Here is a 15,419-nt window from a genome sequence, read left to right on the forward strand (position 1 = left end):
ATTCAGTGTAAGCTTTTTAACCAAGGAAACACTTTTGAGATTTTCTTGCTTGATGCAAGGGTCAGCTCCTATATATGTAGACAACCCTGTTTATTGTTATGCATTTTATTTCTTTGGATTCAGAAAGTGAGATGAACATTTACCCACATTTACCTACATATACCAAAATTTACCTGGTAAATATGTGTTATATGCGGGTAAATATTGAACATCATATTTACCAAGGATTTACACATTTAGGGTAAATTGGGTAAATCCCACTTTTCGTGCAGTGTCAGTGATGTCACTCAAGAAGACTGGTCTTAAGTCTTCAGGGATAGACTCGACAGCTACTTGAGACAGCCTTAGCCAGGGAGTAAGAACGTTCTTGTCAAGATTCTTCACAATGCTGGGATCATAATCTTTGCTTTCAATGATGACTATATCTTGTGATGGCACTAACGTGTTCTGTTCCGTTGGAAGATAAAGTATTGGTTGGGATGTTTGGGATTTGAAATCGTACCACTCTTCCGGTCCATCTTCGCCACACGATAACTCGACGATACGTCCAACTGCCGCACAAGCTGTCTTCCACGGTATGGTGTCTTCACCAAGGACGGTATCTGATCCATAGCGATGCACAAGTTCGTTCAGAACGTGAGCGTACTTTGCTAGTGTTACGTTTTCTGTGGCTCCTAGACATCTGAATAAAGCCTCGTATGGTGCTAACTTTCGAAAGAGACGAAAGAGATGCCTACCAAAGACTGATCTGTCTTCATTGCTCATTTCAAAGACAACCTTTACCCCGACACCAAACTGGTGACTCGAGCCCACTTCGACGATGACACATGGGATACGAGTTAGTTTCCTACTGATGAGCTGACAGTTGTCACATACTTTTCCGGGGAGCAATGCTGTGTTTTCAAAGCAATGAGATGGAGACTTTGAACAAGACTCTTGGAGGAAGTGATAGATTCTTGGCATGATACAGCGGACATTTCTATCAACATCTCCATCATCTACTTTAGAACAGATGTTGATGCAGTTGTCTATGACATCAGTAAGAGTAGGGCTGTTCTGCACGCCCAACACTGTCTTCAGATGATCAGTGGGAGGACTTGCCCACTCTGGAAGCGCCATGGATGTGGTCCAAACTAAGGATTCCTGATCAGATGTCACGGACCCGCGAAAACAGGTGGTTTTCTTGCCCGCACTTGGATAGATATCCGTCAGATATTTGGAAGCACGGTGACACGGCATGAAACGTGTCCGTGATACCTCTTCTAGCACATCTTGAGGGTAATGCTCTTGCTTAAACATGTATGTCACCAATGCCTCGGCTAGTTGTTCAAGGCTTGAGGTGTCCACGTACTGCCTTTCATGGAACTGCTCTTCAACAGTTTTCACACACTGTAAGTATCGGCTTGGGTGCATGTTGGTCTGTAATCCGACATCCACCAAGAAGTCTATCCAAGCCTCACCACAATACGGCTTTGGAGGAAAATGAATGAAGTCCACATGATCCTTGGCTATGACAAAAAGAGGCTCGAATGGGATGTAAAACTTATCAGCGGTCACCAGTTCACCATCAATGTTGGGAATGAATGCTGTGGAGCTTAGTCTTGTCAAGAGCTGATACCTGTCTGGGCTAGCATACGGCAGAGAAGGCAGTATCTGGTCTTTGATATACGTCATGTACAATATGCGCCCTTTAGATGTCCGCAGATGAGGGAAGGCAGGGAGTACGTACTGGGTATGCAGTGTTACTTGGCTAACTGTTTTCACTCCCAACACTCTGTACAGGGCAAGCAGGGACTCATAGCGCCTGAGGACGACGCATCCAGCGTAGTGTAACAGAGTATTAATTATAGATGGAGAATTTGGTACACTAGTCTCCAATACAAGTATCTCTCTGACACCATAGATACTTATTTGCGCTCCATCCAAGGTTTGGAACACAGGGAGGCTTGTAAGAGTATCTACCAACCGGTGACTCTGTCTGATGTCGCAAATGTCTCGCTGAAGATGTAAAAGGAGGTCATTACACTCCTGGTCGTTCAAAATTCCTTCCAGACGGCGTCCCTCGTTCATGAGGACCCCAAGCACAGTTATCCCGTCTTTGCTATTTACAGGTGATGCAAGACTGCTGTGCAGGATGTCTAACCCTTGGCGGCCTAAAAGATCGCCATTCACAAAAGGACATCCCAGTTTGTTCAAGATATCCAGAACTCTGCGAGAGACTCGGGGTTCTATCGAAAAGGTCGTCTTTGCGTTAGCAAGAGAGAAAAGTGACGGTCGATTGCTGGGAATAATCTGCCAATCCCGAACGGGGGAAAGACCTTTCAGGTCCCTTGTACATTCGAGTAAGAACCTCCAGAGAAGTTTTATCCACTCCATTGTTGGTTCTGTTCTTGCCTTATCTGGACGCCAAGGGTAATGTCCTTCTGTTTTAATCAAGCATTCCCGTGGGAAGACGTTTGAATAGCGATTTGCAAGCGACGCCATGTCTTGTATGTCAAAATGCTTAAGGACTGTGCACTTTGGGTCTAGATGAAGAAGAGAATACAGCATTTGAACAAGGGACTCGTGGGCAAATAGGCACGAGTATTTCTCAGAAACAAGCCAATGGTACCTTGAAACGAACACATGTTTTTCCTTGTTGAATTTGTAGAGATTCCTGTCTTGTGCAAGAAGCAACGGAACACCATGGAGACTGGAATCTAGGCTTTTGGTCCCAATGCGAACTGGATACAAACAGTAGTCCAGAACATCCTTCAGACAGACAGCGTTTTCATCAGTAAGACAGGTATCTTGCAAGTCGGGAAGGTATCTTGCCCGTAGCCATTCGATCACTGAAACTGGAGAAAACTGTTTGACAAGGCTTCCGGCATGCAGGAAGTCTGTGTAGACATCCCCCATGTATTTTGCTTCTACAACATTGCACCCAATGAACAAGAGAACCTTTTTGGCGGCATGGCTCAGTGTGTGATCTGGACTTTCCGTACTATTCACATCGCCTCTTTCATCTTCGAACAAGCAATCACCTGGCCTTTCAAAGTACACTCCAGACTGTTCCCCCTCCACAACCACGGGCAGAAGATTTTCATTTCTGTTTGCGATGATGCGGTACACTTCAGCAGCCAGAGTGTTGAACGAAACAGCTTCTGCCCCCTTGTTTACGAACGGGAACAGTGAGCAGTACTGCTTGAGGCTTGAGTCGGAATCCTATAGAAGACTGTGGTGACAATAACATATCTCTTGCAGCTACCAGTAAGTCAAAGTAAGCCGGTGCCAACAGCTGTGTCTTCAACAGCTCATTCCACTTCCCATGAAGACCGCTGCTTGCTAAGTTTCTCCTGGATGAATCTAGGGCGAAGTGGCCGTTGATATGAACTGGAAGGCATGTCGGTTGCATTGGCAGAGGGAGGTAGCAAAACGCTTTACCATAGAATTTCTTTCTGGATTGTCTACTTTCCTCAAGCAAAGCCGCAACAGCCACACGTGGCATAATGCATTTTAGTCGGGCGAATGACAGCTCATCTGCATGGAGGTCTGGCTGCTTGTCGAATCCCACTCTCTCAGAAATGAGCCACCTACTGACAGATCCCTGCCTGCCATTCGTCTCCTCAACGTCAACTTGGTACGTTTTCTGTATTGGTGTAATAGACAAAATGTCATGTGTGCTGACTGTCTTTCGATCATCCGCCAATTGCACGTTGACATGATATACGATAGTATCACGCTTCTTCCTTGCTGCCTCGGACAGTATCTTTCTTACAACGTTGTGTTCAATGTAGTATTCATGCGTTTGACTCATTTGGGCATTTCCTTCGATTCCTTCAATGGAGGCAAATGAAACTTTCTCGATATGATTGAGAAACAAGATGGCCTGGCTAGCCTCCTCCGAAAATGAAGTCATCATGGAATGGATGTCAGTCGGGTGAAGCATTACGTCTGTAATTTTGCTTGGTGGCATTTCCTCTGACCGTAAAGGGAAGCGGAAAAGTGTAGACCCTCTTAAAGGGGCTTGATCGTCCGGCACTAGGAACGTCTCCAGGACGTCGGGAAACTTGTCTTGCAAGGTTTCTACGGGAACCAGCCGCCCTGGTTTTGTCATCTTAGCTCCCGGGACATACCGAGTGTGTGGGTCAAATATACACATCCACTGGGAGTCTGTGATGAAGGAGGGGCAGTCTGTGATATGATACACGGCGTTGAAGCCGACACCGAACTTTCCTATGGCAGAACCCTTCTCTTGTTTATTACCCTTTCCAATTTTTTGAATAGCGTCGATGTCACTCTGACTGAATGTTTTGTTGTTATATACCAGCAGAGCTGGACCCTGTAGGTGCTTCCATTCTGTGCCGAAGACCTTTTTCCCTGAATGACGCCTTGTGTCGTAGATGAATTTGACCTCTGTTGCTCCTGCATCATCTGCATTCTGCAGAAGTTCTTTGAAGATGTCAACTCCTGCAGAATACGAGTCCAGAATGCCCTTGATTCTGTCGGTCAGCTCTTCACCCTGGCCAAAATCTTCTCCGATGTCACAGAAGTCTTCAGCCGTTTGATCCACCAGCTTAGACCTCACTGTCTTCACACCAAAGAAGTGGACAGCTCGTCTATACGGAATGTCATCGTGGACATAGAGAATTGATGGGTCTTCTTCTAGCCAATTGGCGTCGTTGTATGCAAGCTGAGAGACCAATCGGAGAGCTCCGTTCCGATCTGGCAAGAAGACTTTGTTTGATGTCAATTTGATGCCAGACAAACCCATTTTGACAAGCCGAGAATGCTCTCTTTCAAGATTCTCAGCCAAGGCCAGGGCATCCTCTAGGTCACATCCGCCAAGTTGGTGGCAACCATATTCGGATGCCATGTTCTCCAGTGCATCTACAAAGTCTGCGGCCTCAAAGAACTGCCTGACTCCACAAGACCGAAGGAAAGAACTATAAGGGCGGACTTCGTCGGACACAACGCTAAGCAGCCTCATAGGTCGTCCAGGATTTTCAAAGGCCAAGTATCTTGGTGTAACAAACCCTCTATTCATGTAGATAAAGGGGGTTCCACTGTTAATGAGAGTGGTTTGCACAACATCATCACTGAAATAACATTTCTGTTTGGATGCTCTTGTACAAGCGGTTCTTTGAAGAAGGGAATAGATTGCATGGCAGAAGTTGGAAAGACTTTCTCCACGATCTCTAGGTGGTTTCTTTGCAACAATCAGCAGATGCGTCACTGCCAACCTTGCAAGATTCGTCATATTTGTCTTGTCTTCTTCCAGAGCAGGCGTAGCCTCCACGAAGTTGTACAGGAAAGTCATTTTGTTAAGCGCTTGATGAGGGTCTGTTTCGAGATACAACTTCTCAAAAGATTTTGCACGTTCCAACAACAGTTTCCACGGGAGGAAGTTCACCATCATACCAAGTTGTATGAGAGAATCGATTCTCCTTCATTTATTCAGCTCTTCGCCGTGCGGAAACCTTTGGTCTTCTTTTTCGAAAAGCATAGCAACCTTGCTTGCAGGGTGGACTAATTCACCTGGGCAGCGCAGTAAGGTACCTTGTGGAGAGCTTGGTATACAAGGGAGGTGTCTTAACGAGGAGTACGAGGTTTCCGTGGAACGTTCATTGAATACTTCATCGAGTAGATAAAGAACGAATCTGTCGAGGATCGATCTGTGATTTGACAGATACCCATGCTGCACAGCAGGATAGAAGACGTTATTGTACAACGTCTCCAAGCTGTGCGCTCTTCTCTCGACAATTTTCCCAGGGTCATTGCAAATTAGAAATCCTTGAAATACCCACGGCGGCAGATCAACAACTACATACTGCTCATATGTCCAAATGTGAAGTATCTTCAGGGCTTCATTGCCAACTGAACTCTCTCTGACAGATGGGTGCAGGAAGATGGCCTCTTCCATGGAAATCCAGTTTTGGTCCAAGGAGAATAGGACCTTCGATTGTGACCTCAAGACCTTCTCATAGAAGCAGGGAACAAGGTTATCTCGAAACAAAGGATCAATCCTTTCTGATACGTTTGGCCATATGCAAAAAGGATCACTGATACGGGATTCATAATTCCCTTCGAGTAACGCAAGATGTTGAAGAAGGGTTAGATACGCAGTGGGGATAGCGTCTTGTAGCAGGCATTCATTCCACTCCACTTCCATGGCTGGTTTCATTGTCGATCCAGATCTTTTACAGATTCCTTGTCGATTAGATAGTATGGAAAAGGGGGCATTCACGTGTATGGCCAGACCTGTGTCTTCAGGAAGAGGGAGAATACAGAATGCTTTTCCAACAATGCATTTTGGAAGATACGTTTCTGTATAGAGGGATGCTGCGACACTCGCGCAAGGTAACAGCCCATTCTCTCTGCCCTGATGAGTTTTAGCCATCCTGAGGGACTCAGCCGATCCAATGCAGGAAGAGATTAGCCACCTCGTTGGTACACATGTCCCTGCTCCTATCTCTATTCTTCTGTCGATGACTTTCACGAAGATGTCCTTTAGCATTGATGGAATTTCTGTTGGACGTTTCTTCTGTTGGCTTTTCATGTACGATGATGCTATTTGAAGGAGGCCAGGTTCTTGGCCTTCGATTCCACCTGGTAGGGGCTTCTCTATAAGACTGACTGTGCTCTTAACCTCCATCAACTCTTTGTATTTCCCCTTTGCATCTATTTCCACCACTGTCACAGAGCGAACATGCTGGGTGAAAAGTAAGAGAGTGTCGAGATTCAGGGCAAACGTGGTCAAAAGCTGAACCAATCGGTCCTGGTTGTACACTGTGCTGCTGATTTCACTACTTTGTCCCTCTTGCTCAGTACGGAAAGGAAATCGGAACAGTGTGGCTGGATACGTTTCAGAGGTGAAGATGTCACAATCAAATATGCCATCGAATGGCGCTAACTGATCACTGTAGACCCTTCGTATTTCATCTCGGTTCCATTCAATCCGGATCCCTGGTTCACTGTGATTCACCAGTGGTGACAGATGTGTTGTGTGCGGATCGAAGCAGACGAAGTAGTGCCTACTGATAAAACTTGGCACGTCTGTGATGTGGTAGACAGAGTTGAATCCCAGGCCGAACCTCCCGATTTTGTTGGTGTCTCTTTTCTTCGTCGCCCCGGAAATCTCAGTGATGTTTTCTATGTCTTCGTCTGTGAATACCTTGTTGTTGTAAGCCCAGAGTGCAGGGCCTTGGCAAACAGCCATACCGGGAGCAAGCAATGATTCTCTTGCTTGAAGGTTTTGTCTCCAGTCCACGGCAAACTTCACTTCAGTTGCACCTGCATCGTCAGCATTCTGGATGAGCTCATAAAAGATTCCAGGACCTTCTTTGTACTCATCTATGATTGTCTTAAGTCGTCTTGTGATTGGTTCCTTCTGCCCGAAGAGTTTCATGCCTGGTCCGAGAAGTGTAGGTTGAACAATTCTGTGTGTCAGAGATGGGATTCCAAGCAGGTTCGCCATGTTGGGAGAAATGCTTTGGTGTAACATTCGAAATGATCCACCCAGTCGATGGTCAAGCCCTCTCTCCCTCAGCCAGTCGCTATCACAGTACATGCAGTCCTGAGGAGGCACAAGTCTAGTCCCGCCATCGGCGTCATGCGTTGGGACTAACAGACCCTCTGCAGTACATGCTTGAGAGCAGTTTTTCGTCAGAAAGTTGATGATCTTTATGCAAAGGTCTAGTTCTAACTCTGATATGGACCTTCCCCTGTCTTCCTGGATGTCGTGCAACACCCCTACGAGATGTTCATCACCTAATGTACTGGAAACGCCCATCTTAAGGAAGAACCTTACCAGCCCTTCGTTCGAGATGAGTTGGTGAGGGAGAACAAAAAGATAAGGGCTGAGGTTGAAACTAATATCAGAATAAATAGCAGCCCTCTCGGGTGACGTGAAGGCACTCCCTTGCCAAACCCAATTTGTCAGGCCGACACGAGACAATTCGCTTTCAAGCTGTTGACGAGTTACTTGTCTATTGGCAAAGAAATGATAAATCTGAATGATCATGTCGGAAAGAGCCCCTCTCGGTGACGTGCTAGCAAGGTATGTGTCGATGACTGACTTCAAATGCAGAACAACCGACTGAATTGGTGGTGGTTTGGGCCATTTGAATGTGGACTTAAACTCTTCAGAAGGATCCCCATCTAAGATAGGCATCGTTGATCCCACGATGCCTGTCATTGTCTTATCAGCTACATTCTCCGGTCTTGCCGTTACTATGTTCTCCCCAAACCACTCTAATTCAGCAGAGTAGCCATCTGGTCTCTGTCGTCTGCAGGGCATCCACTCATAGTCTGCAAGTAAGTGTTGATCGCTTACAGTGAAACACGATGGGCTCCAATTTATATATTCGAACGCCATTTTGGCCTTTCTGATAGCAATCGACGGTTGCATCTTTGACGCCAGGCCTGCACTTGTCACTATGTCAGCGGTCGTTAGTGTAGTCTTCAGCCCTAACACCTTTAGCCTTGACAAATATGGCTCTACACAATATACCCCTGTTGGGAAGACATTCTCACTTGCAAAAAGGTCCTGGAAGTCATGATTTGTAGGGTCGAATAGTTCCGACGGCTTGGCAACTTCACCATTTTGCCGCGTAACGAAGGCAATGTTCTTGATACTATTTACAATCCTGTCACCGCTTTGGCTCTGAAGAGAGCTCAGTCTGTCAAGACCCCACGTCATTATATTCTGCACTTTTGAAAAAGGTAACGCTGGTACAAGGGGCAAAACGTCTGCGATCAAAAATTCTGACAGAGACAGTTGCTGAAGCTTTAGAAGTCTGTATATGCTCACAGAACTGCTATCACGTGAAGAGAGCAACCGACGTTTCAAGGAGACATCCTCAGGAAAGTCGTCGTTTGGCATGATCAAGGAAGTGTGTCTGGCTGAGGTAAACATAGTCGAAGCCCATGAGGCTGTACTATTCTGGCATTCCAGTATGAGAAGGTTACTCAAAACAAATGTTTGTTGTTCCGTCAAGTGGCTGCCTCCCATCGTGGCCAGGAAACCTCTCAGAAAGACTCTGTCTTCTCTGTTCAGTATGGATTCAACCGATCGTTCTAGCCCATTAAGAACGGACAATACCCCCATCGGTGTCGGTTGTACAATGTAGTATGGCACTAGTTTGTGTGAAATGAACGGAGGTAGTGGGGAGTGGACGAGGTTTACGCCAACTTTTTCCATGATGTCACAAATGCTGAGTTGTTGAGGAGATACTACGTGCCTAAACATTGCTCCAAATTCGTGAAGAGGCAAGAGGGTGATTTGCTTGCTCTGAAGATCGTTCGCTGGAAGAAGAGGCAAACCTTCAAACTGCTCAAGTGAATCAGGAAACTCTTGAGTTATCCATGTCCACGTTGTTGAGAGCCATGTCAGTGGTGGTTCTGTGCCTACCCCTGGCTGCCATAGAATCTGCCGCCAAGACCCTTGACACCAATGCTGTGGTAAGGCGTTGGGAAGAAGCCTCACAACATCGCTGGGAGTCAACTCTCGAACTTGTGTAACCCCTGTCCGTGCCAAAGCCATTAGGTGCTGAGACAACGTACGGTTGACATCATCATCAACAAGCAGTCGGGTGAGACCGGGAAGAAGACTAGCTCGGTGTCTTTTAGACGAAAGATAAACAACTGATGACATGTCTGGAACTGTAAAGCATGTGAACTCTTTTGACTTCAGAGGTAGAAGTTGTTGGCCTACCATGTCTTCGTAGAACCCATCAGACAAAGTGTACTCCAAGAGCTGAAGTTTCCTGTTTCGGGTAACATTTGATGGTAATTCAGGAATACCTTTCAGTGCTTCTCTTACCAAAGCTGGAGACACGGAATTTGGCTTGTGACCAGCTATTGCTACCACAGATCTTACATGTATTGGAAGCGTTGCAACATTGACCCCTGCAGCAAGCAGTGTTTCATCCACTGCCTCTTTGATTCCTTCGTCATTAATGTCATTATCGCAAATCTCATAGAGAGATACCCACTGCCCCCCTGAAGCCTTTGTATGGAATATGGATAGCCCGTGGACATTCATAGAAAATTGGGTAAGAAGCCCTTTCCATCTTGTCGTTACGTCTTGGAACGTATACGGCCATGAATCGTATATCAGGGACGGCAAGGTACGAGATGCGTCGATATAAACTGTGGCTTCCTCTAGTAGCTCTGCATACGCTGTAGGAATGAGACGGGTGAGCAGCAACGTGTTCCACTCTGTCGTATCGTCTCGTTGGTCAGACGATGTCCACGTCACAGACCTGCGGTTGTCGCTGAGGCCGAAGTACCCGTGGACGTGTACGGGCAGCCCGGTGGAGTTTTCTGGATCAGAAGGTAGAGGGAGGAAGCAGAAGACTCGCCCCTGTGGAGGCTTGTGTAAACTCATGGCCACCCCTACCCACGGTATGACACCTAACCGGGTACACAACTGTTGTTCTGCCGAATTATAAAGGGTATGCACTATGTTTGTTACCAGCCACTGAGTTGTCACCTCTTCCCCTTGTGCAATTTTAGTTCTTATCGTCACTGGTTCACAGCTCGTGATAGCCGTACGCCCTACAGAAACGTCGTCAAGAAATTTGACCCACTGTGGCTTGTCGCCGTGTACTTTAGTAATCGTAGTGGGAACAACTGTTTCCCTATGTGAGCCACCTCGCTCGTCAAAGGTAAGTTTCTCTATGTTCTTGAGAAATAGGAGAAGACAATCGCTGTCTTCTAGAAGTTCTCTGAAACGCTCGCGTATTCTTGCCGGCGTGTAGATGGTGTCTGACAGATCCGATGGAGCAATGCGCAAGGGGAAACGAAAAAGCGTCATTGGGTAATATCTTTCATCTCCAAGCGTGTTTAAGAAGGGAAGAAATTCCGCATACCTTCTGCACGCGTTTATCTCGAAACGACGCCCACCTTCACGAAAGGCTCTGCTTAGTGGATCCAGGATGAGAATGTAGTGTCCGCTCATCACACTTGGAACATCTAAGGGAGAAATGTAGAAGAAAACAATTTGTATTACTTTCGAATGCCTGATTGCACGACTTAAGACGTCATGGTACGAGGACACCAGGCAAAATGAACCAGAGATCAGAAGATTTGGGCCATCCGAATTGGCTCGTACTTTGTACATGTAATAGGTATTTAGAACTATAAAGTACCGTTTATTTAAAACCCTCTAGCTGCTTTTCGTTATGGAGTTTGGGACCATTCCATTTTCGGAAACCCTGAAAATCAAGCAATTAATGGCGTAAAATTACTGAAATTGCGATGTAGTAGACATTCGTCGGTCTAAAGCGACGGTCACAACCCGCCGTGCGTGCTTTTTGTCCGTACGTTTTTTTCGGAGGCTACGTCTGCTACGTTTTTTCTGAAAACGTAGGGTGACCGGCCGAGGGAGTACGTCACTCGCACGGTTGCGCAAGGTGTACGTACGTGGTCTGCACGACACGCCTGGCCGTCAGCGGTTGCGTGCATCGTACGTTGCGCAAGTGGTAAGTGAGTTGTACGTGCTTACAACGTACGATCTCTGTGCGATTGCCACGTTGCCGCGTACAGGCCGTACCTACAGGTGCGGCGTACGCACGGTTTCCTTACTCACTCGCACGTTGTAAGTGCGTGCACCTCCTGTTAACTTCATCATCACTAGCCGCCCTGGTGTCTTCCGCGTCTCGTTTCTTTGGGTCTTGCCTGGTAGTCTTCTTCTGAGCCTTCCTGGGCATCTTGGAGACGAGTTGGCAGTCGCCCGTCAAGTCGTCTTCATATACTGTAGAAATCAGGTGCGTTGCACGTGCGTTGCACGTTCGAAGCACCTGGTATGGTGCACGTGTGTTCTGCGTGGTCATTGAGCAGGTCAACTGGGAAGTGAGGAGTAAGCACGGATGACGCAAGCACCGTGCGTGGCACGCACGTGCTTCGTGCGCTGTCCGTACAGCAATTGCACGTGAGGATAGTGAAGTTAGACTCACGGAGTCCGTACGTTGCACGCTCATAGGCTGTACGGGGCACGCGCGTCGCACGTACTCGCACGCACGGGTGGTAAATCCGCAGACCGCACGTAGAAAAAGTTTTACATGCACTTAAAGTTCTACGGCGTGTCTGCGTGCTCCCAAATCCGTAGGATTCCGTACGGAGGTGGTACTCACCACGCACGGATGCCCTACGTTTGCCCACGTTTTTGCATGTAGACAGCACGCAGAAGCACGTACGGCGGGTTGTAACCGTCGCTTTACAAGACCATGAAATTGCGATGGCTACCTTGATATTTATGATAAATATATGAAAATGACATTCATATATTCAAATACCATATTGTTTATCGAGTTCCTCAGACCAAAAGTTGGAGAAAATTTTTTTTTTCAATCTGAAAATTAAGAGGGGGTACCAGGGGGTTATCAGAACCAGTGATAGCAGAATTTCTATTTCTCTGAATGCATTCATTATTAATTAAGGGACGTTATGTCACACAATCATGATCAGTGATATTGATGAATGGCCCGTTTCACCTTTGCTTGAGAGATCAACGTCTACTGCATCAACAATAAGCGACGTATAATTGGGACACATATAACGCTAAAGGGGTCTTGGAAGGGTTTTGACATGTGGACAATGACATAAATCCAGCAAATGGCGTTTCTCTGCCGTGTATAAGCTATGGCTGTTTTGGTGTAGTATGTATTTAGAAGTAAACCATGCATAAGTCAACCAATTTTACGAGATATTAGACATGTTCCTTTGGGCTCTGTACATGGAGGTTATAAGGATAGATGAAATGGATTTAAGCTAGTTTTACACATTTACACGAACACACATAGAAGACAACAATAAGTAATTCCCTTATAGAATCATCGTATGCAATCACTGTGTGGTACAAATTGAAAAGGTTCTGCGTGGGGGTTATCAGGGCTCCACATGTGATACCATATTAAACACGCAAGCCGCATATAGATGCGTACGTAGCTACACTTACTTCATATGAGCAATCTTAAACAAGACCGTAACAAAGGTAAAGAATATGAGACAATTTTAGCTACTAGTATTAAGAAATAAAAGGCACACAATGTACATTCATCAGGAGGTCAGACGAGGAAGGCCAAATGTAGCAAATCCACTCATATCCAAGGGGCCTTTCTCCCACCATAACCATCTATGTTTGTGAAAAATCTACTGGATAAAAGAGAATCTACCTAGATTACACAATTTTTTTTTAATGTTTGATATCTTAATAAAGAATTGAATTTATTCGCATATAATCAGAGAGAAGAACAATAAAATGAACATATTACAGTAAGATAGGATATGCAGGGGAAAGATAAGAAGCAATAATGCCCCCGTCACATTGTCGACGAGCTTCGGCCGTATTTGTCAATCGCCGAAAGATCGGCCGATTTTGAGATCGACCGACGATCGCGCGTATTTTTGGCTTGAAAATCGTCGCTGTCACATTGTGCGAGGCTCGGGCAATCGCTTGGCAATACATCTATGATAATGAAGTCCCTATGACAGGGCACGCAGAAGAAGCAATGCCAGTGTATCCACCACTGGCATTGCTGGTATCTATCCCAAAAATGAATAGTTTGACCAATTTTTATGTTTGACCTGTCGTTATATTTTTTAAGCAAAGTAATGGAGCGGACTGGCATAATAGAATAGAAATACAAACAGGAATTCTGTGATGAATTCAACTAAAATACTACCACAAGAGCCACAAATTTACACTACCGTCTGGTTAACACAACGACAACCTTTTCAACCAGACAAGAGTCGGCCGAAGCTCACTCGACACACGGGCGTACGTCGCCCGAGTTACGGTCGACGATCTATCGATGCTCGCACGATCTCTAGACCATTCAACCATAACGTACAACAAGACATGATGATTATCATTATATCAAAATCTTTTTATACACGCGTACCTGAACAAAGCTAATAAGATATATTGTTCTAAAACTTTGCCTGAATACTTCTGTCTAAAATAGTATGAATCTTCCGGTAAACAAGCCATTCAATGTCAACAAAGTAGACAGAGGTAAAAAGACCCATGCAATATAAACTTCAACTAGTAAGTAATATCTATCACATGACGTTCTTGTGGGCACCCTAAGAAAAAAGTCAACCTCATTCCAGGATGAACAAGTGTAAACGTCAATTTATTATACAATCATCTGAAATAAGGCCACACACTTCCTAAAGGGACAAGAGTAAAGAATTTCATGATTGTGCGTTCAATCAGTTGAGGTCAAAATCTAGGCATTTGGCCTAACATAGTTAAAACCTCGTTATCTTTTTAAAGTGGATTTGTTTATTAACGAATGTTGATTTAACAAAAGGACAAAAGGACGATTTTGTCTATTTTTGGCGACGCCTCAGGGGGGAGCCTAATGGTACAGTATTGTGTGCAGTTTGCAAGAATTCTAGGAATGGTACAGGCATTTTTTTCCACAGGAATGGAATGTCTACAGGCATGTCTGGGATTTTGCTGACACACATCTATGCCCACATTCCTATGTAGTGAATTTCCAAGAAACCCTTGGGACATTGTGGAAATTGTACAGATTCACAACTGAGCAGACACATGCTGATTTACATCCCTGTCCACTCCCATGCAACATTATCTAGCTCATATAGCTATAGCTCCCATGATGTTAATGATGTAAGCAGTAAGTGAGTTTTCTGAATATGTGTAGAACATCTTCCCCTACGTATCATCGACAGTCTTCAACTCTGCTGCATTTGAACAGGTACTATATCTTTCTCTCTATAATAATTGAGAAGTTTATTGCAAATTCATGCCCGGAGGTTAATTGCCAGTTACAAATATAAAAGAACATTGAAGAACAGTATATAAAATAACTAAAATCCACATAATGAAAGGTAGTTGTCTAAAATTATAGCTACGTCTAAGTCTAAAACTATGTCTGAAGGGTTTGACTTCTCTTTTATAACTGTAGAAGACACGTGTAACGTTATATCTGTAAGTCTCCTTCTCAGCATTCCCCCAACATGTTCAGGGTCACAATGTGAGTTATCAGAATGCCACAAAGAGGAGTATCCATTATGATCTAATACCGGTATGTCTTTAACACGTTGCAATAAAGTTTGTCTACGGGTATTTGTAGGGAGTGTGAGGTTGTGTCCATTTGGACCAAGCATAACCAGAATTTAACTACTAGTATATCTATATACAAATATCTGTATCTAAAGGAAGTCTACCTAATTCTGCTCTACAGGCGACATTGCTTACTATTTCTAAATACACCAAGAACATTTTTACAGAATTGGTTGTGTACATTTTCGATAGGTGAGGTCTCATATGTAGTTTAATATAATATTTCTTGTGGACATCAGATATTGACGTTCAACTTGATAGGTTGTTAACGTTGGGTAAGCATAACCAAATCCTTCGACTAGATCAATTTTGTTATAGGACAATTATTCCCCGGGTAATC

At 45.0% G+C, this 15,419-nt stretch overlaps 2 protein-coding genes across 2 annotated transcripts in view; both read right to left on the reverse strand.

Annotated features, from left to right (window-relative positions):
- LOC109465677 (sacsin-like) overlaps nt 1-10,019 on the reverse strand; it is a 15,398-nt gene extending 5,379 nt beyond the window's left edge. Inside the window, 2 exon segments of the mRNA XM_019763059.1 lie at nt 275-3,189; nt 3,191-10,019. Of these exon segments, the coding sequence (XP_019618618.1) occupies nt 275-3,189; nt 3,191-5,398 (5,123 nt within the window). The 5' untranslated portion in view covers nt 5,399-10,019.
- On the reverse strand, nt 5,337-10,952 carry LOC109465685 (sacsin-like). Its single transcript, XM_019763069.1, has one exon. The coding sequence runs from the start codon at nt 10,940-10,942 to the stop codon at nt 5,429-5,431; it is 5,514 nt and encodes a 1,837-aa protein (XP_019618628.1). The 5' UTR covers nt 10,943-10,952; the 3' UTR covers nt 5,337-5,428.
- Nucleotides 10,953-15,419: the final 4,467 nt, after the last annotated feature.

The sequence above is a fragment of the Branchiostoma belcheri genome, unplaced genomic scaffold, assembly GCF_001625305.1.
Source record: "Branchiostoma belcheri isolate BF01 breed outbred unplaced genomic scaffold, Haploidv18h27 scaffold156, whole genome shotgun sequence".
Classification (NCBI taxonomy): domain Eukaryota; kingdom Metazoa; phylum Chordata; class Leptocardii; order Amphioxiformes; family Branchiostomatidae; genus Branchiostoma; species Branchiostoma belcheri.